The 21,830-nt window shown below is 42.8% G+C and overlaps 2 protein-coding genes across 2 annotated transcripts; both read left to right on the top strand.

Annotated features, from left to right (window-relative positions):
• The first annotated feature begins 909 nt into the window (after positions 1–909).
• On the top strand, positions 910–9,787 carry hgsnat (heparan-alpha-glucosaminide N-acetyltransferase). The gene is made up of 18 exons (XM_071531734.1): positions 910–1,084; positions 1,956–2,071; positions 2,207–2,343; positions 2,785–2,903; positions 3,044–3,113; positions 4,770–4,839; positions 5,424–5,527; positions 5,801–5,877; positions 6,052–6,082; positions 6,737–6,897; positions 7,033–7,148; positions 7,335–7,453; positions 7,621–7,747; positions 7,974–8,060; positions 8,195–8,272; positions 8,473–8,543; positions 9,101–9,213; positions 9,521–9,787. The coding sequence occupies exons 1-18, from the start codon at positions 991–993 to the stop codon at positions 9,700–9,702; spliced, it is 1,872 nt and encodes a 623-aa protein (XP_071387835.1). The 5' UTR covers positions 910–990; the 3' UTR covers positions 9,703–9,787.
• Positions 9,788–11,281: 1,494 nt separating this feature from the next.
• Positions 11,282–19,988, top strand: LOC139654613 (recombining binding protein suppressor of hairless-like). The gene is made up of 11 exons (XM_071531732.1): positions 11,282–11,349; positions 12,180–12,218; positions 12,389–12,484; positions 12,621–12,786; positions 14,022–14,196; positions 14,398–14,535; positions 14,771–14,883; positions 15,121–15,261; positions 15,950–16,105; positions 16,263–16,366; positions 16,459–19,988. The coding sequence occupies exons 1-11, from the start codon at positions 11,330–11,332 to the stop codon at positions 16,811–16,813; spliced, it is 1,503 nt and encodes a 500-aa protein (XP_071387833.1). The 5' UTR covers positions 11,282–11,329; the 3' UTR covers positions 16,814–19,988.
• Positions 19,989–21,830: the final 1,842 nt, after the last annotated feature.

Genomic DNA, 21,830 nt, shown 5'->3' with positions numbered 1-21,830 from the left:
CTCTAAATCCCAATAGCACTTCTTATTCACTCGACAATCGATTTCAAATCCTTGACACAAGTGTGCGCATGCGTAAAAGCGAGTTTATAAAAAAAGCAGCTGACTCCAGTCAAAGATTGTGTGTATTAGAGATGAGTCACTCCGTCTCCTAGTCTGTGAAAGTGTACGTGGAAGTGTGTGAGCCGTGCGCTCTCCTCCAAGTTTACCTCTGGCAGGCAGACATGGCATAAAAACCATAGATATAACGGTTTAATCTCTATGATAAAAACATCACCGTTACCATAGCAACCGATCTGATAGAGACCATTCATTGAGGCTGAAGTTGTGATACCTGAAACAAGGTTGTTTTTCTCATAAGCTACTCATCACCAAACACAGCTCTGCGAACTACTTTCAGTGAGTGTGTACTTTGGTTAAAATAAATATTGGATGTTGACAACGGAAGATACCTGCGACAGACTGAGAGCAAACTCTGGTCGTTTCACGATGACGTTTGTGATACTCGGACGTAGCGGAACAGTGGGCGCTCTGTGCATTTGCCTCCTCTCATTTCTGACATCCTAATTAGTTTCAGTCGGCCAAATCAAGCATCTGCACGGTAAATTGCACCAAAGTTGCGCCGCAGCTTTGACGCCTGCTTCCATGTTCACCACTCCCTTATCTAGTAGTGATATTTGATAAGAGATGCTCGTTTAAACTTGACCAAAGTGGATCCATCAGGTCATTTTTCAATGCCCAAATGTCCATATAGAATAAAGTCATTGAACGGTAGGAGTCACGTCGCATCAATACTTTCCAGTAGATAATTTAGGGCCACAATGACGGACACGAGCCAGGTACGTTTTTTGTACTTTGTCCCTTCTTGCTCCCACTACAATGTCAAAACAAGCAGGGATCGGAAGTGGTATGTATAATGGCAAGAGGAAAGTTAATAAAAAAAACAAAAGACTCATCTCCGACCGAGGGGGGAAAGAGAGAAGTGAGAAAGTAATGACACAACCAAAGAAACACGAGCTGCTTTCTCTTGCAGTTATTGCTTTGGTTGTGGCCATTAGCGTGGCGCCGCTGACAGCTGGAATGTCTTGTAAGTAACAGAGTTTTTACCTAAACTGCTTCTAGCAATCAGCTACTAGCTAGCAAATTGGTTTCACAGCAGTTTCACCCTTTCATTCATTTAAATCACTCCGCAACGATTACAAAACTTTCGCTAACATATTGACGTTTCACCAAAATACGAGGGTTATTAAATTATTTACCTATTGAGGCATATGATATGTTAGGTAATGGCTAGGTTAGCAAAACCCTGAACTCTACATGAAGGAAACGACAGACAGTCTAGGAAAGAACCGCAGACGTTTGAACTTCCCTCCCAGATTGCTTTACGGATTAATATAGCATGTGACCACGGGGCTCTGCAGTCACAACCTCAGCCCTCTCACATCATCACATGCCTTCCTCCTCCACAGTAGCTGGCTATTGCCTGCTGTTAAACGGGGCTACTCACCTTTCTTTTAGCCTAGCTAGCCACCACACAGTGAGATGGTTTAAGGTACCCGCTAACGTTCACACTGAACCACGGTGCTGAGGTAAGTTGCAGCTTGCTAGCTACGCAGCTATAGCCTCTAAATGGGGATTACAAAGCAAAAGCCCTCACGGTTTGATTGCTCTGACTTGTAATATACAGGACAACATGGAGTCAGGAAAGCTGGCCGTAGCCTGCCAATGTGTTCTCGGTTCACTTCATAACCAGTGTAACAGCAAGTATAGTTACTCAGCTTTGTTTGAAATGACAGTATCGACCAGTCTAGTAAGCAGTGGCCTCACTGTGGCTTCTCTATTGGGTGTGGTCTGCTACAAAAAACGTTGAGCTGTAGCCTACACTATCTTCCCAGTGCATTTCCTCTCTTCCTATCATGTTAATGCATTTGTATGTGTATCCCTCCTCCTTATTCCAGCTGGTTCCCATCATTGTAAGGCTACAGCCCTGAAGATGGATGAGGCATTTCTGACTGTCAACAATGAGCTGGGCGATGAGGTGGTGGTGTCCTGGATGTCAGAGCACTGCTACCAGGTAGACTTGCTGCCCCCACACACACACACACACACACACACACACACACACACACCAAATGTTCTCCAATTAATGCTGTGATGCTGTGGATACCTGACTTTTTCTGATCATGGTGATGGTTGTCCTGTGTGGTAGTGTTTGTACCAGCACCTTGGGGTGGTGCCCGCGGGGCCGGCTGCTGGCGTGCCCAGCTCAGTAGACTTCACTGTGAGCGCACAACATGGGATCACTCTGCAGCTCAACAGCTCCCCGATCACCCTGGAGCTCTGCACGTAAGCTACTGAACACAGACGCACACCAGACCTGGGTCAAAAAAAACTGTTAAGTATATTCTGGTGAATATCAACCTGGAAGTGATGAGTTGGATATTCAGATCTCTCTTACAAACACAGTAGTTTGTGTTATATGCACCTGAACAAACATTATTTCAATGTGTTTGAAGATCTAAGATGATTTGGGGAAAAAAAATAATGTCATTGCCTAAACAAATCGACCACTAAAATTCAACATTTTAGTAGAAATATTTAAATAGATTTGACCGATTTTCAAGCATTTTTGAAGAAATAATTTTTCAGGTGTGTGCTGTATGTCGACACTGTGTACATTTGATTGATGACATACACAAATGGATTCTGCATGCAGTGTGTGTGTGTATTGGTCGGCCTGGTCTGGCTGGCTTGCTGTCTGATTAGCATATTGTCTCTAATGCCTAGGGTTCCGTTCCACTTCGGGGAGCATGGGAACTATTCTCTGTGGGTGAAAAATCTGAACGACTCCTCAGTAGTCAACTGTTCAATGGTGACTGATGCAGACCCTGTCAACAGCTACATACGTGAGTCTCATACACACATACATGCATAAGCCCATATTAAATAGACATATTGTCATATATTTTGATTCTATTCATTCACACCGACCCCCCTCTACAAAGAATATACTGTGTTTGAGCCATGCACCGCTCTCTCCCCACAGCGATCTTGATAGCTTTCATGCTGTTTGCTGGACTGGCCATAGTGTCTGCCATTGCAGGAACAGTACTGAGGTAAACTCCCTTTACTATTTATTTAATAAATTCAGTAAATGCCTAAGTAAAGCTGTGTTGTGTGGACTGATTGAATACCGCAACGGTTCTCAATTTTATCAATGCCATTAATTCGTTTTATGTATTTATTACTGATTGGAAGTGTCACATAATGGACCTCATGCAAGAACATTTTTGTATTCGTATCTTAAATTTCTCTTACTTTTTTCGTGACGTGGACTCGTACGAGTGTGCCACGTCAGATTCACCAAACGCTCGTATCTTCAGAAAACAGTCGTAAATGACCTGCGTAAACATGATGAATTCCACCTGTTCTAAATTAACGCGCGTTCATGAGAATTGTGAATTTGCATAATTGACGCCCCAATAATGCCATATAAGGTTAGGCGTCCGGCCCATATGTCGGGAAGCTTCATTCATAAAACTGACAGGAAGACTAAGGAGAAATCTACCAGCTCTGAGATTGAAGTCCTACTATTAGAAATAAGTCACCCAAAGCATATAATATTTAATATAATTCAATAGTGGAATCAAAGGCCCTGCTAAAGCCAAGGAATGGGGGGGGGGGAAAGCAAGGCGATCCATGACTGCAACAGGAGGGCCAAGAGGAATTCTCTGTTACACAGACTGATGAAAGAATAGGCCAATACCTGCCATAACTGGTCATATAGCAGTGTCATGTGTTCAGCAGAGGTCGCCCTGGACAGCGACTTGCACATCAACCTGGTAAGACCTAAATTTAGATTCACTTGCACTTACCCACATTAAAGTTATCACCTGGAGTAAAATAGCCTATAAATCAGATTTATCTCCCTCTATAATGTATTTCGCCCAATACAATCTAACCTTGCCTTTGTTTCATCTGAGTGTTTGTCAAATAACCTGGCAATTATTAGTGTTTTTTGTTTTGTCTTTGTATTGAGCGCACTTCTAGGCTACTAACCCACATGGATACTGAGATTTTATGCAGCTTTGGTAAAATAAATTACGCACTACCTTCTTTTGAAAAAGCCATCAGTGCTCCCTTGCTATTTTTCCTGTTGCTGTAACCACTGTACTGGTTAATCTCAAAATGATTATACATTACTTTACAGTGTCATTTATATATTCAAACTCAACATTTCTTCAAAGTGACAGAGATACAATCCATTAGTCAACAACAAAGTTTTTTTGTTTTTTTTTTTGCTTTGGAGAACAGCAGGTTGACTGTACGTGACTCGTACGACAGGTCTGGACCACTCGTACATTTTGTTCGTACCTAAGAGAAAATTGTAAATACTAGAAAATTGGTGAATGCGGCAAGTTCTCTTAAATCGCTCGTACGAGTGATTTAAGAACGAATCTGTTCGTACGAGTGGTTCTTGCATGAGGCCCAATGTCTGGTATAATCATACAAAAAGTGATAGCAAAGTATAAACGTAGCAAAATATAAATTAAAATGTTAAATTTGATCACACGATTTTAATGTTGCTGATGTAATATTTGTGTTCGGCAGTGGTTTTAGCATTTGAACAAAACTTTAATCCCCATCTGAGTTCATGCCACAGCACAGCAATTGAGAACGGCTGCTGCTCTATTTCTTATGTCCTGAGTGGAAACTGTGAGCACGGGTGTATCAAGCAAACACTCCTAACCGGCTGATAACGTCTTTTCCAGGCTTGATGTAGTGAAGAACATCCTCTTCCGACTGGGTAGTTCCATGGAGACGGAGAGGCTCATCAACTCTGTGAGTGTTTCTGTGGGACAGTGGTTTGCATGGAGGGCATGTTTATGATCACAGACCCCAGGACCTGATTTGGCCAAGGATGGTTCTGTAACTACACCGACCTTGGTGCATGATTACTACGGTTAGACTGATGTATTGGTTTGCGTGTATATATAGAGCTGCTAACCACCTACAGTAATTTCATTAGTATGGGTTTAAATGAGTTTGAGTGTCCCATGATGGTCTAAATGCTGCTACAGAGGCTTTTCCACCCTGACATGAATACAAATCTGGGGGAAGTACTGAATCCTTATAACTTCTTGGCATATAAACGGTGAAATTTAACGATATTGAATACTGGCACAAAAACAGCTATCAGCTACTTCTGTCTCGATATTGGCCTTCAAAAACCCATATTTGTTGATTTGAACCCCAAATGATTTTTGCAAGGGATAACCTGTGCTATTATGTATAATTCTGTATAATGTCGTCATGTCTGTCTCAAATCACATTTATTTGCTGTAACTCATGGCAGATCTGTATTTGTTTTTAATTCCAGAGGGTGCAATGAAGTGTTGATATCTAACTTTTCTCCCATCATCCAGGAACTGGGCTCCCCAGGCAGGATAGTGGAGCCAGTGACCGACAGCATCCTCCCTCCCCCTCCCACCCCCAGCAAGAGGCTGCGCTCCCTGGACACATTCAGAGGGTAGCGCCCCCCCCCCCTTTTTTTTTCAAGAATGTGCCCGAACTGTAATGTTATCATGGATCCAGTGTTTGCTTCTAGATGGATTATCCTTGATATATAAAGTGAACTATTGAATTATATTTCTTTTATCCTTATTTGCTTTTATTGAATCTCTGATTTAAAACATGGTTAGTATGTCCATGTGCCTTAGCTGTTGTTGTTTGGTGTGATGCTGCACACCGGATGGATAAAGAATTGCCTTTCAGTAATGTTGCATTTTCCATCTCCTCTCAGTCTCTCCTTGGTCATTATGGTGTTTGTGAACTATGGAGGCGGGAGATACTGGTTCTTCAGACATGAGAGTTGGAATGGTGAGCCCAGCTTTGTCTCTTATTTCTTTTTAACCATGTCACAAATTTTGTCACGTATCTGCCTAGCCTTGGCCACACACTCTACCTCAATACCACCAACTACTGCATTGTGGGTTTCAGAAATGCTACATTTGGTCACGTTGAAGCCAGTACTTTCTGTTTGTCTCTTTACAGGCCTTACTGTTGCTGATCTGGTCTTCCCTTGGTAAGCTCAGCTTCTACAGTTTTATTACTAACAGATACATTTGACAATTATTTTTAAAAATCTTTTTTAAAAAATCCACTAAAAAAAACAAAAACATGCAAAGTAAATGTATAGAAGTTGTCCTTATGTGATAATAATGTTATGGAATAAAAGAGTGAAAGAACCAAGGACTCATTCAACCCCATTGCAATCATATTGTGCAATTTACACATGAAATGAAGTAGCGTGTTTTGCTTGTGTATGAGATATGTCCATATGGTATGTGTTTTTGTTGTGTTTTTAATCATGTTATTATTGTGTGTTTTATTGTAAACTCTGTCTGCAAACCAAAATTTCCTCAAGGGACAATAAAGTTTTGAATTGAATTTAACTACAAGGTAACTAGGTTTGGAACTAGACCTCAAACTAATACTTCCTCCACCCCTAAAAAATCCCAGGGGAAACAGTGCTGTGCCAAATAAATAAACCTTATCAGCTCCTTTGTCCTTTGGGTAAGGCTTTGAGTCAAGAAGTGAAAAATCCAATGTTCACATTGTGAGTGAACCTTATCTCCTTTCCTCGCTCTCTTTCCCCTCATTCCATCCTCCTTTCTTTTCTTGCACCACTTCTCTCTTTGTCCCATTCCTCCACTCCCCCGTCCCTCCCTCCCACCAGGTTTGTGTTCATAATGGGGACGTCCATCGCCCTGTCAGTCAACTCTCTGCTGCGCGGAGGCTCGACTCGCTGCTCCCTGCTGTGGAAGACTGTGTGGAGGAGCCTGCAGCTCTTCGTCATAGGAGTCCTCGTCATCAACCCCAACTACTGCCAGGGACCCTGTGAGTATACACACATATTTACAGACGTGCATGTATTCAGGTGTAGCTATATTAGCCAAACCCTTTAAGACAGCTCATTCTCTTGTTCTTTAAACTGGGTGCATGTGTGCTCACTCTCTCCACCCTCATCCACAGTATCTTGGGACAACCTGCGGATCCCAGGTGTGCTGCAGCGCCTGGCCTGGTCATATCTGGTTGTAGCCTGCCTGGATCTGTTGGTGGCCAGAGCTCGCCTGGACACCCTGCCCATGGTCAGTCAACGCCTCCATTTTACCCTCATGCTTTCATTCTCAGTTCCATTTTTTATGTTTAATTGGCACAGCAGTTAATTTAAACTCTCTCTTGTTAACTTATTTCTGCTAAATGTATTTGTGATCAAAGTTATAGGTATGTGCATCGTTTAGGGGCAGCTTGTTGTGAGTGTCTATATTTCCCAGGATGCATGGTGGTACCCTGGCGAGATCCTGCTGTACTGGCCAGCGTGGCTGGTTGTGCTTCTATTGGAAAGCATCTGGCTCTGCTTCACTTTCCTCCTTCCTGTGCCAGGCTGCCCAACGTGAGTCAAACGGATCTGTGTCTGTGTCTGTGTCTGTCTATGTTTGTATGTGTGCACATGTGCCTTTTTCGATCATGACCTATGATGTCAACTCCTCCAGAGTTTGCCTTAACCTCGCTGCCCATCCCCTGACTCTTACTTTAATAACATTGATCTTTTCTGTGCAGTGGCTACCTGGGTCCAGGTGGGATTGGGGACATGGGTCTGTACGCCAACTGCACCGGTGGAGCAGCTGGGTTCATCGACCGCTGGCTGCTGGGAGAAAAACACATCTATCAGACCCCCTCCTCGCGGGTTAGTGACCGGCAAAACAACCAAAAACATATCAACTATAGACACATTTACTCTTTTTATAACTTGAGGTGTTTTCCTATCAGTTTTTTCTCAAATGCGTCCCATTTTTCATAGCTAGTGAACCTTTAGAGGTAGTGGAAGGGTAGATTGTCTCATAGCAGGAAACCATACTTTTATTGTATAACTATATTCAGAATAATCTTATCCTGTTTGCATTTCAATCAAGGTAATTTATGCGACTCGCATGCCATATGACCCAGAAGGTGTTCTGGGCAGCATCAACTCTATCCTCATGGCTTTCCTTGGACTACAGGTTTGTTATCTGTCTCTTGTCCCTCTCTTCTGTCTCTTGCTCTTTTTCATATTTCCAATTCTGAGGAAACTATCATCTAGCTTGTTAGAACTACCAGACTAAATAACTTTATGATTTATTTTTCATTCTCCCAGGCAGGAAAGATTATCTTACACTACAAAGATCTCCACTCAAAAATAATGTCTAGGTTCCTCATATGGGGCCTTGTATTGGTAAGCTGATTATCTTGCTACTCCACATCTTTACAGTATATGTGTAAATCTGTCAATGATATAATATAATGATTCACTGCATTGCAATGTAGTATCTCTGTCACAATGCTTGTGTCTTTTTAGAAAGAGATAAAAAAATTTCTGGACTCTTATCCTGTCCATGTTGAGTGTTGTTGAATATTGTCTGTTGTACCACACAGGGAATCATATCAGCGGTTCTTACCAAGTGTTCCAGAGACCAAGGCTTCATTCCTGTCAACAAGAACCTATGGTAAAGATCATGTGTCTTTTAGATGGGACACTCTTGCTTGCGCTTGCTGCTTGGTACAGCAAGTTGTAGTAGCGCAAAAAAATAGGAGCTTTTATTCCTAGCTTGTCATCTTGTTAGTGTTGTATTCCCTTGTCGTAACTATTGGACACAGGTGTTTCATCACAATACGCAACGTAAAAGTGTAACTAGGTTGAGTTTTTGGCACAAGGTCACTGTGCTGGGTGAAGTGCTGTGCCCGTGCATTGCTCGGCACAGTGGAAATTCGTTAATACACGGGGCGAGCCATTGGGAATAATGGGTTTTAGAGTGCAGGGGTGAGGTTATGGTGTCCTGTATGAAAGTAGCTTTAGGCAGTGACTGTTTTCTTGATATATTATGCTAATTAGAGTAAGAGTAATATCATGCTTTAAAAAGAGTGGGGTCCACAAAGTGGGGCAAAGGGAATCCCCAGACAAATTAAAAGTCCCCAAACAGCAGAGATATCCTTTAGAGTTACATATTTGCAGTAGAATGTGTCTTTAATGGTGCTGCACATTTTCTGCCCATGTGACTTCTAGGTCTCTGTCCTATGTGACAACACTGGCCTGTTTTGCCTATGTGGTGCTGGTCCTGGTCTACTACACAGTGGATGTGAAGAAGTGGTGGACTGGAGCCCCCTTCTACTACCCCGGTGAGCACTGATCTCTATTGCCAGGCATTCACCAAGAGCAGGGTTGGATGACACAAACATTTATATGTTGCAAACATGCTGTAGTCTTCAACAGTCCATATCTACAAGTTTACACCATCAGTAAACTGTGAGTCTGTTCTCTTGAAGCCAGCAAACTTCTGGCTTAGTGTGTGTTTTTGGGTAATCAGAAACAAAATTAAGTTACCAATTTAACATTTTTCTCAGACTTTGATTACTGGTGTGAATATACCCTTAAATGACCATTGCGGCCCGTGCCTTACCTTTCCACTTGTGTGCATGATTCCAGGTATGAACTCCATCCTCGTGTACGTTGGCCACGAAGTGTTTGAGGAGTACTTCCCCTTCCGTTGGCGTATGGCCAACAGCCAATCCCACGCTGAGCACCTCACCCAGAACCTCCTGGCTACTTCCTGTTGGGTTCTCATCTCCTTCCTGCTCTACAGGAAGAAGATTTTCTGGAAGATTTAGAACTGGAGCCCTAAAGACTGAGGGGGCGTTCAGACATCAGGAGCAGAGGACCATGTTTCATGAACCCAGCTGGAGTTTTGTTTTGGAGGTTTTTTTTATAAACATTTGGAAAACCGAGAACAGGAGAATGTGTGCTCTTAACATGTTGTCATAGCAGCAGTTCTCTGTTTCTAAATGTTTGTGGGTTATTAGTTTCAATAAGTACCTCTTTTGTTTCTTTAAATGTTCTAATTTTGGGTCACCGCTGTATTTGGCCCCAAATGTTTATAGACTTTCTCCAAAGATTTCCTGATTTGGAGCAGCATATTCCTGCCAACTATCTTAACATGACTCAGGAAGAATTGTCCTAGGATTTGTTTGAGAAGTTGAGAACTAAGAAGACTGTCGTTGCTAGTTTGCTGTTTGTCTATATGTAATAGACATTTACTCTGTGTGTGTGTATGTGTATGTGTGTGTGTGGTGTGGGGTGGGGGGGTGGGGGGGTGGGGGGTTTATGTCACAGGCCTGGCCTTTTTCACATATTAGCCTTGCCAATGATTCACTTTCTTTTGCCAAAAGTATCAGATAATTGAGTACCCATTTTTCTGCACTTACTATTTACAATGTGCCATGAAAGTACAGAATATTTATATAATGCTATTGTACAATAATTGAATCGGGGGGAAAAAATATTTGAAGATTTCTTGTAGTTTATGTAATAATGGTGTGTTACCATTGCTCCTCCATATAAATATGTTTCCCTATGGTTTGCCAATGAATTTAAATGTAAAATTTCATAAACATTTTATGCAAAATCATGTACATGCTGTAGAATATCTCAATTCTGTAAATGTGTTGGGAAAATTGCACATCTGTTACTGTCTTCATTGATGAGTTTCATTTCGTCAAACTTTTACACAATGTTGGGTATTTACCATTAAATATACTTTTATTGTAATAAAACTTGATCTATTAAAACGATCCTAAATGAAATGTATAGTGTTGCCTTCTTAAGGAGGGTTTTTATGGTAATGTGGCTTTATTATGCATGTTCATTTCTTTTTGATCAGTCACCAAGTCTCATGTAAGCCAAGGACATACTTTCGCTGAGAGCGCATAGGCTATAAATTTATTTGTATTTTCTTATCAAGCCAGCATGAAGAATAATATTTTCCCAGTGTCATGGCCTCAGTTCATACTTGTTTTATCCTCGAGGTGTCTTTTCTAGCCCTTCAGTGCAGAGAGGTGTAGTTGAGTTTATTGCTCAATAAGGCGTGGGAATCGAGTTACAGTGCGGTGCCTTGTGAGAAAAAAGACGAGCAGGTTATGAGGGTATCTCTTCATCTCGCGATAGGATTGGTCTACCTTCATTCATGTCTATTGTGAGAGTTTTTCTGGTCTCGCGCGACTTGGTAACTTTCCCACGCCTGTTGTTGTGGCGTCTGCCCTCTGCCCGTCGCCCCCTCCCTCCCTCCCTCCCTCCCTCCATCTCTTCTCACCCCTTTACCCCGTCACACCTCCCCCTCTTTCTCTCCCTTCTTCTTTTCCTTCCAGTCTGGTTCTTCTGTTGTGCCGTTGGCTTTGGTAAGGGGCTGGGGGAGGGATCTCGCGATTGTTGGACTTTTTTGGGGGGGAGAGTTATTGGAAGATGGCGCCCGTTGTGACGGGGTAAGTGTTGAAATTCAAAGCAAAATGAAGCTAGAATTGTTGAAAAGTTTAGTTTGGTTGCTTTAGTGAGCTTTTGCGATTTTGTTGCGTTTTTGCAGAATGTTTCTGGAGTGTTGATGTCGCTGCCTGTGGCCTCAACAAACTGGACCCACACTAACTGTTACATGCTACTTTGTCTGTGGCTCAATGTTGGGCCAGTTGTTCTCCAAAAGTCGCCACTCTTCTTCGCAGTATCACTTACTTTCTCTACCTTACTTGCTGAACTATCGTACGATATTAACTTAATGTCTTTCAGAAGCGAGTTTTATCAGTCTCTGTGTTTGACTTCCTGGCTTATTTCTTTTGTATGTTATGATATGTACGTGCGGGTCGAGAAAGTTGAGTAAAACAACAAAGTAACAATGTTACTTCTCAGACTGGAAACTGTTACATTAGAGCACGGAGTAGTTTGATTTCACTATTATTCACTAGAAACTAGCACAGAGGGAATGTGAAAGGACGACTGCTCTGTTCAGAGGTTTTACTGTACCACTGTGGGCTACTATTAACCATCTACAGTATTACACAGTTGAATGGCTCTATACCAAGCCATATCTCACAACAGAGGACACAATCTGGGTTTATGGTCTTATGTTTATTTATTTGGGTCCTTGATATTACAATGTTTGGGCACCCTGACCACTGCATTAATCCATTTCAAATGTCACTAACTTTGCCATCCTAGTATTAAACCTTCAGGCCAATGTATTGTTTTTATGAGCTCGGCTACATTTACCCCTGCATTGAAACCATATGTACACAACTTCCAAGTTAATGTTTTGGTTTTGCAGGAAGTTTGGTGAGCGACCTCAACCTCAACGTTTGACAAGGTAAAAGCAACCACAGGCAAAATCACCCCATGCATAACCCCAGTTCTAGCAAGCCCTCAGTACAAAATGCTTTAGGGAAACAACTTAACTCTGTCAAAGTAGATGCTGTTTTCATACTGGCACAATGTGTGCTGCGCTGTCAAAATGCTATCTTGTGTTTTCCCCCTTAGGGAGGCTATGAGGAATTACTTGAAGGAGAAAGATGATCAAACAGTGCTTATACTACACGCAAAGGTTGCACAGAAGTCATATGGCAATGAGAAAAGGTTGGTGTGTGACTGTTATCAGCTGCGTTTTTTGAATGTGTGTGTGTATTGGAGAGAGAGTGAGATATCTGCAGGTCCAAATAGACACACTGAGCCACCTTGTGTATGTGTTTTGACCTCTTCTTGTCTCAATTAGGTTTTTCTGCCCTCCACCATGTGTGTATCTGATGGGCAGTGGCTGGCAGAAGAAGTTGGAGACTATGGAGAGGGAGGGCTGCTCGGAGCAGGAGGCCCAGCCCTGTGCCTTCATTGGCATAGGCAACAGTGAGCAGGAGATGCAGCAGCTCAATCTGGAGGGGAAGGTCGGTACACATTCGTCATAAAGCATTACTACAGTGGTTTTATTGATGTGTCTTTCTGATAATGTGTGCAACCTACACGGCACACACACTTCCCCTGGTTCACTCATGCTAACATCATACAAGTTATTTAAAAAATGTCTCTAGCTCTCTGTCTGAAATTTTGTTCCACCACTGATGCACCAAAGTATACACAAAATAACCACAGCATGCACTGTACACATGTGAACCGCTTCCCTTTTCACTTTAACCATATCCTGTGTTGTTCTTGCAAAAAGGATAATTCTATGACTGCAGTTTTTGTAGATGGTTTTCCAGTGCTTTTATCATGTTAAGGGATATTTGCTATTTCTCCCGCTTGTCGTGGAGTTTTGCAAAGTAAATATTTTGAGATAAGATAAGATAGCACTTTATTAATCCCCTTGGGGAAATTCAGAAATTCATAAACGCTGTCTAAATATTATGAGGTCCTCCCAGTAAAGAAGAGGTCGCCAATTTTATGATGTAATTGTGTAAAATCAAACTTTATTTTCCATTTAATTTTATGAACTAAAGCTACCAGAAGCGTCTTGCTTTGTTTTGTCTGTTGGCTTGAATGGGTTGTGATTCACAGAATTTGGGTTTTAAAAACAACTGCAGTGAACATCAGCTTTTGGTTGAAACTTTTATTTTGGAGAGGAAAATTAAGTAAGACGGCGCCTCCTGTCTTATCTTGTGGTTTGAATCTGTGAGCGGAAGTTCTTTCAAAATGTAAAGGTTGATAACCTGATATTAGCGTTGTGATGAAACTTCAAAACACAATCAGCGGCCTCTAGTTCACATTGATGGGTTGCCTTTACCGTCTGAATTGGAAGTCTCCAGAGTTGTTTTCTATGCTGTTTGGAACTGAATGGGAGTGAATGAGACTGAGAGGTGTGGCAAAACTGATTTAAAAATATCTTTAATCGTGGCCCATGCATGTAACACCTGTCACAATTGACGTTAAAGGGATGGAAAATGTAAAACATTTGCAAAAACTCAAACTCAAAATTTATACTCAGAGTTGATATTCTTGCATGTCCTCCTGTTTTCCTTTGCACCCTTTCAGCTGATAAACATGCTATCAGAGGAAGAGAGGGAGGTGAAAGAGGGACAAGCAAACAAACACACACACACACACACACACACACACACACACACACACACACACACACACACACACACAAAACCCCTAACCTAAATCTGCCCCTCCCCATTAGCACTTCTGCACAGCTAAGACGCTCTACATCAGTGACTCGGATAAAAGGAAACACTTCATGCTTTCTGTGAAGATGTTGTATGGGAACAGCTCCGACATAGGAGTCTTCCTCAGCAAGAGGATCAAGGTCATCTCCAAGCCCTCCAAGAAGAAACAATCCCTGAAGAATGCAGACTGTGAGTGGGAATATGTGTGAACGCACGCATGCACACACACGCGCAAGTGTAAAGTACAGCTGTATGGTTTCACTGCACGCTGACATTTTGGTTTCCTGTGACAAAGATCAAATATATTGTTCAACTCTGCGGTTTCTCGTTGACCGTAGATATACTTCCTTATTCTCTCTCTCGCTCTTTCGTTCTCCCTATCTACTCCAGTGTGTATAGCGTCAGGGACGAAGGTGGCGTTGTTTAACCGTCTGCGCTCCCAGACGGTCAGTACCAGGTATCTTCATGTGGAGGGGGGAAACTTCCATGCCAGCTCCCAGCAGTGGGGGGCCTTCTACATCCACCTCTGTGAGTCACACATTTTTTGTTTCATTTTCTTTCTATTCCTTTCAAGTTTATTATGACCTTATTAACAGTGCTTAACAGTGATCGTGTACTCGTGTTTTAATGATATTGTTTTATTTTTTGATTATGTTCCTTGACAATTTGCAATCAACCTCCACAACCAATAAATGACACTGATCAGGGACACCTATGTAAGAGCTAGAGAAAGGATTTATAATCATGGGGATAAATTGTCTAGTGGACGATGAGGAGTCAGAAGGAGAGGAGTTTGCTGTGAGAGACGGTTATATTCACTATGGCCAGACGGTCAAATTGGTCTGCTCTGTTACTGGCATGGCCTTGCCCAGACTGGTATGTGTGTGTCTATGTCAGTCTGTTTGTGAGAAAGTGAGCAGTGATGCCACATGTGTGTTTTTAAGTGCATGTAAGCATTTGTAGTGTGTGGGTATTTGTAGGTGTGTGTACGCAGTGTGTCCCAGTGTGTCCCAGTGTGTTTGAGTTGGTATGTATCAGTTTGTACACATTTGCGTTATGTAGGGGTGTTTCTGTGTTTTTTGTGACGGGTGTGTGTTTGCCTCAACTCTCCAGGTCATTCGTAAAGTGGACAAGCAGACAGCATTGTTGGATGCAGACGACCCAGTGTCCCAACTGCACAAGTGTGCCTTCTACCTGAAAGATACAGACAGAATGTATCTCTGTCTTTCACAAGAGAGGATTATCCAGTTCCAGGTACGCAAACACACACACACACACACACACACACACACACACGGACACAGCCTCTTTTACTTTGACCAGTTTTCAATTTGTCAAATGTTTTCTTGAGTTCCCGATATGAACTTCTTCCAAATCACTATTTAGATTTTCATAAAGATTTTGCTTCTGTCACCGTTGTGTGTTTGTGGTTGCTTCAATAGGAGGAGATATCTTTTGTCAAAACTCACTTTTTTCCCTTATCTGTGTGCAGCTAAACATTGCCTATATGGAAACGCCACTGAAGGACTTCTTAGTTAAAAATCAAAGCAGAAAATGATGTTTGAAAGATGCAGCAGCGGTTTAAATCTTTGAACTGAAAGTAATTTTGAGAATGTCACCTCTGCGATTATTCTCTCAGTGGCTTCTTCTGAAAGAAGTGTTGTCAGCTCAGCTAAAAAGTAGTGCTATTTCTTTCTGTAAGCAACAGAATACCAAGTAATGTCCCGAGAGCTTCGCCTAGTGGAGGTGTGTGCTGTGAGATTAGCACCCACATGAGAAGTCTAGCTATGTGTTTTAATGAGCCCAGGTTCCAGGACAAAAACTGAATTCTAATCTGGGTCCCTGTCAAAAAACATGGGCAAGCTCCACTATGGTACCTCAAGTGTTTGCCCTCATTAGATATGGAATTGGGAAATTGAATTTATGTCTGACTTCTCTCCAGGCCACACCCTGCCCCAAAGAGACTAATAAGGAGATGATTAACGACGGGGCTTCCTGGACCATCATCAGCACTGACAAGGCAGAATACACCTTTTTCGAGGGCATGGGACCTGTCCCCACACCTGTCACACCTGTCCCTGTGGTGGAGAGTCTACAGGTACACATGTGTTTGTAGCTGGCACTTAATCACTTTTTGTCTCTTATGCACAGACATTCAACAGCAGGTCGATTACCCGGTTTCCTCTCTAAGCTTCGATTAAGCTTGTACGGGCCCACACAGACTCAAAACCTTTCCTGCATGTCTCTGTGTCTAGTTAAACGGAGGTGGAGATGTGGCAATGTTGGAGCTGACAGGACAGAACTTCACCCCTAACCTCAGAGTCTGGTTTGGAGACGTGGAGGCTGACACCATGTACAGGTATGGGTCTCTGCGTGTGTGTGTGTGTCTGTGTGTGTGTGTGTGTGTGTTATCCTTGCACCACTCAAACCTTGTCTCCGTCTGCCCCGTAGGTGTGGAGAGAGCGTCCTGTGTGTGGTCCCAGACATCTCGGCCTTCAGGGAGGGCTGGCGCTGGGTCAGACAGCCGGTGCAAGTCCCCGTCACCCTGGTTCGCAGCGATGGAATCATCTACGCCACCGCCCTCACCTTCACCTACACCCCCGAACCGGGCCCCCGACCCCACTGCAGCGCCGCCGGGGCCATTCTGCGCTCGCACAGCACCTCTTCGTCATCACCAGCATCCTCATCTTCGCCATCGTCCTCCTCCTCGTTGGCCGGGCTCGGGGACGGCCAGGGGGCCTACGCCATCAGCGACTCAGCCAGTAGTATGTCGTCAGGGGCATCGGCCATGTCGGTGCTGTCATAGTAATACCTATTTGTGTGTGTGTGTGTGTGTGTTGTAAATGAATGAGTGAGCAAAAGTGTGCAAGTACTTCCCAAAGAGGCTCATGGACCTGTGAAGAACCGCACACCAAGTCAGTAACTCTTCATCAGAGAGCAGTTGTGTTCATCAGGAGTGCAAAGAAAAAGACAAGTTCACAGAAAAGACTTGGGATAACTAATTCTTCTCTGTAGCCCCCTCATGTGGATTGTTGTGGATATGACAGAAGCCCCATTCAGGATCTTGAGATCCAAGATCTTCTTCACCTCAACAAAGATGGATCTATTTCCTCTGGCACCCGACTCTCACTGAAGCCTGTTTTGTAAAAAAAAAAAAAAAGAACCGTTTTGTTTTATATATCTGTGGGTTTGGAAGATATTTTCACCATGCTTACTTTCTACCGAGGTCATGTTTTTTACATAAGAGCTTGATGATTTATCAGTTGTGTGCAAGGGAAAAAGCTGTTGGGGAAAATACGTTCTAATAGTAACATAGTTTCTACGGACCAAGGAATATTATTATATTATTTTATTCGTATGATATTTTATAAGCTTTTGCTGAGGTACATTTTCACATTTTTTGTATGATACTGCATAGTAAGTTCACTTTTGTTACCAAATAGAATGATTTGTCATTTTGTTGGCCCTCATTTGAGTTTTGTCTCAATGGGGAGGGCAAGGTGGAAATGGTATACCTGTCCCAATAATCTGACTAGGGCCCCTCCACTTTTCTTCTTGCCTCTTTCTTTAATTTGCTCTATTGTATAATGGAACTGGATAGTAACATGCGGACTTAATCTCAACAGTCATTATGCAGCCTTCACTATCCTACACCTTCCACAGTGATGCAAATGAAGAGATGAGGCTAGATTTAGAAGGAGACTCGTCAGACGATTGAGACATGCCCATATCTGCCTGCAGTTGTTGTTTGCCTAGCTGCCTTAGATCTTCCAGGCCATTGGCCTTAATTGATCAGTCTCTTACTAGACTTTTTTATATCAAAAAGATGTTTTTGATGAGTGTAGTGTATATGTGTATGATATTAATGTGTAATACACTATCAGTGTATTCCCGGGAGACCGAGGCCTGTGATTTCTAATCAGTTTGCTGTTTTTGTACCAGAATGCTTAAACTCAATTTTAAACTTAGTCCCACTCTGACCCTGGCCACATGCACAGAATTGTGCTATGGCAATATGGTGGTACCACTTCTTTTTCACACCAGCGAAGCCTTTCAACAAAAATGATTCATTTGGGAGAGTTTTCCCCTCTTTTCAGAGGGAGACGTGGAGTAAAGAAGAAAGGTGTAATGTAAGGAGAGGAGCTGAGTAAAGCTTACATCTGTCCAGTCCTTTTTAAGATCTGTCTCTGTGCATATAGCATGGTAGTTCAGAGGGGCCTTAAGTTTCCTTTTGAGTTTGGGCCAAAGTGTTGGAAGAAGAGCTTTAACACCATCTCTGCCTTGTAGCCTGCAGTGCTCCCCTCGCAGTTCACCTACTGCTCAACAAAGTGTTGCTGGGGTTCAGCCTTGTTGAATTGGGCTTTGTCCAACATGGTGACTAACTGCAGAATCACTAGAATCACTTGCACTGCAATCAGCTGTGCAAGACAGGTAACCTTGTGCCTGGGGTTTTACCCTGGGACTGGCCGATAAATGCTCTGTACAGAATCAAATCCCACCACATCTGTTCTCAGTGTGTTTCCTTTTTTCCTGCCTCTCCGTTTACTTCAGTAGGGTGAACATGTAAATGGAAAGCTTGGACTGACTCTCCCTAAACTAGTCAATGAGAATTCAAATGACCTTTGCCTTAAAAACCACTACCTGTGTGAGAGAGCTCTTCGTCTTGCTTACTGTTTCTATCATGTATTTAAAGATTGAAAGATTAAAAGTAACAATTAAATGTGGTAGGTTGGCCATCTTACTGCCAGTTGGTAGTTTTCATGTCAATGAGGTAATCACTTTGTATATTGTTAGCACATATTCAGCATGCCTAAGATGCTACAAAGTAGATCAACTGGTTGCAAAGCTAAGTATTTACGTCATGGCCTCTGGTCTCAAATGGGTGCATTGTAACTTCCTGTCATTTGTATCATTGGTGCTGTAACACATTGAAAAGGGATAGTTACTCTTGTTATGGGGATAGGTTACTACATCTTTACTGTATAGTGACTAGAATTTAACTGGTTTATTTTTTTCCTGCTCTTCGGTCAATTTGTACATTCACATTTTAACTAACCATTATAAGCTGCAAAACTAAAACCGGCCTGGGATCTGATGTTATGGAAGAATGTTCCCTCTCATGTTGGTACCATTGGTTGTAGAGCTTTTCCTCTCTGTTACAATGACCACTAACATTGCTCTTGCCTAAGTGTACATTATGAGGTTTTAACACTCATACATAACAATCCAGCAACATGTTTGTGGTACCATTTAGCCCCATTTGAATAGTCTTTGCCTGCGTTCTCCATTGTTTTCTTTTTATGTTCTCATGAATATACAACAGTTGGATTGGTGCAGGTATGTCACTTGATTCGATAAAATTATGTTTCATATAAATGCTATCACAGCAGGTTGAAAAAGGATGCACTTTTCAGTATTCCTACAACATTGTAGCCTGATGCCCGACACTGTTTCTGCAGAGGTCGAGGGATGTTTTTGGTCACTGGCACATGCACCTGACAAAATCTCAGTCCATTCCAAAATATTGAGTTGTTGCTTTAATGTTTGATCCTGAATAATTAGCAATTTCTTGAAAATTTAGACTCACAAAGATATTGGATCCCCAATCTACCATCTTAGTGTCTTCCTTGTTCCCACATTCTGAACTGCCTTGTTTTGGTTGTTGAGCATGCAGCTCTGTAGGGCCAGGTGTAAAGTAAGATAGTACTGACACATCAACTAAGAGCTAGCTTGCAAAACGAATGTCATCGTGTCGTCATCCAGGCAGCTTTACAGGCATTTTCCTTACTTTTGTATTCACAGAAAAAGTGCTCTTTCCTGTAACAACTTGTCTGTTGTCTCTGACCAATCACTCCCTCCTCTCTCTCCCTGTATCATCCCTCCATCCTGTCAATCTTGGTCCTGTTGATTATGTCCCTTTAAAAGCGAATCAATCTGCCAGTGTTATTCAATGAAAGGTCATGAATTAAAAAAAAAGCTGAAGTTGGCATATCGCTTGTCTGTTTTGGTGGATGTTTGTTTCTCAGGTGTTTTCACATGTTTTACGTTGGTACATGGGTCTTTCTTTTAGCCCATTTTCTTTTACTGTTGCAGTTTCCTCCCTCTCTCTTGTCTCTCATCCTGAATTTCCCCTAGGGGATCAATAAAGTGCATCTTATCTCATCAGCAGTGAGCAGAGCAGGTGCGATGGGAGCATATAAAACACACACTTGCATTCTGGCACAGAGCGCCTGCTGAGGCCTTGATGGACACTTGTCACCTGCGCATGCTCCACAGGCTAGGGGTCAAAACTGCCCCGCTGTATTTTTAGACTGGGAGGAGGATCGCTGGAATGAAACCTGACACTTGTTACTGTTACCATGAAACTGTGCGTGTGTGTGTGGGGGGGTGGTGGTGGGGTCTGTTTGTGTCCCTCATCCTCTTGGTGGTTCGAATAATAGTTCAAAGTTTAAGAAGCTAGACCGTGAGTGTGTGTGTGTCTGAGTGTGTTTCTGTGGAAGTGTGCGCGACTTAGCATCAAATACCAAGCCAGATATGGACATCAATGGAGAAAGCAACTGTCATTCCCAGACAGCCAGGCCATGACATGACATATGACATGCTACTCCTATCATGATAGTCTTGCTGTAAGACAGGGATTGTCAAAGTGGGGTCCGGGGACCCCCAGGGGCCGTTAAAGATTTCCAAGAGGTCCTGCAGCAAAACTAGAACCAGTACCACCACCACTTTACCACTTTTTTAAGTTAACAATTGGACAGTAAGAACATGATATAGGTTCTGATAACAGGTTTCACTGCTATCCTCGTCATCGTTGCTATCCATAAACAGTTGTTCAGTTCTGTAACAAGTCATGTCCTGCCAGCTGTGTGTGTGTATGACAGAGAGAGAGAGAGAGAGAGAGGGAGAGAGAGAGAGAGTGAGAGAGAGTGTTTCCGTGTCTCGCCGTGTTTCCAATACAAGGGGTGAGAGAGGGGAGAGCAGACAGCGCTATAGGATGTGGACAAGTTCGGAGAGCTGACTTCTCTTATGAAGACCAAAAGCTGAGATAAAACAGACTCCAGCTGGCTGGACACGGGGAACAGATGAATGTGTTTGTACATGACTCAGGATTATATGTAGCCTTAGCCTATATATATGCACTTTCCATTTAAACGTCTTCTAACCTGAAAAGGATATGCCCATGCGCCCTTAGAACTTGTGTTCCCCAGATCTACTCTCCATGCAACTGGGGTCGGAGTGGTTATAACATGGGATTTTCTTACTGATGGATTAATCTCAGGACATTTTATCCCGGCGTCTTTTATTAGGTCCAGTATGGATTTTTAACGGCAAAGCTGTCATTTTCCTGGAATAAACGAATCCATTTTTGGAGCAGTTTTTACGCACGGCCTTCCTGTGAGACAGATCTGGATGACTCTGCAGATTCTCTTTGCAAACTTATCTTGGAGTTGTTGTTGTTTTTTTTTATGATTTATAAGTTTTGTCGTATAATGGAATTCAAGTTGCACACTAATCCATCTTGCCTGATTCCTCAAGTGAATCATTAGTATCACATCTCGCTTCTGTGGGTTCCGTTAATAGCAACACAGATCGCTTGACACTTTTTCGCGCACTGACACTGGTGCGTGGCGTTAAACGGGGCTCGGTGTCTGTAGTGGCTCCATCTGTTTTGTGGATTTTCTCATCCCTGACTGACAGGTCCATCTAGCCTCTGACATGGTGCCTCTCTCCCCGGTGTTGCTGCTCTTTCTCCGCGCCGCGCTCTTCGCAGCCGCGCAAGGCGTCGGGGAGCTCCACGGTTTCGCCTTTCCCGGTGGGAGCGC

This window comes from Centroberyx affinis, unplaced genomic scaffold, assembly GCF_046629955.1.
Source record: "Centroberyx affinis isolate AG114_WGS23_722 - 3 ecotype Tasmania unplaced genomic scaffold, CSIRO-AGI_Caff_v1 ptg002119l_1, whole genome shotgun sequence".
NCBI classification, from domain to species: domain Eukaryota; kingdom Metazoa; phylum Chordata; class Actinopteri; order Beryciformes; family Berycidae; genus Centroberyx; species Centroberyx affinis.
Note: the sequence above shows the minus strand (reverse complement) of the source record. Positions and strands in the feature narration are given on the sequence as shown.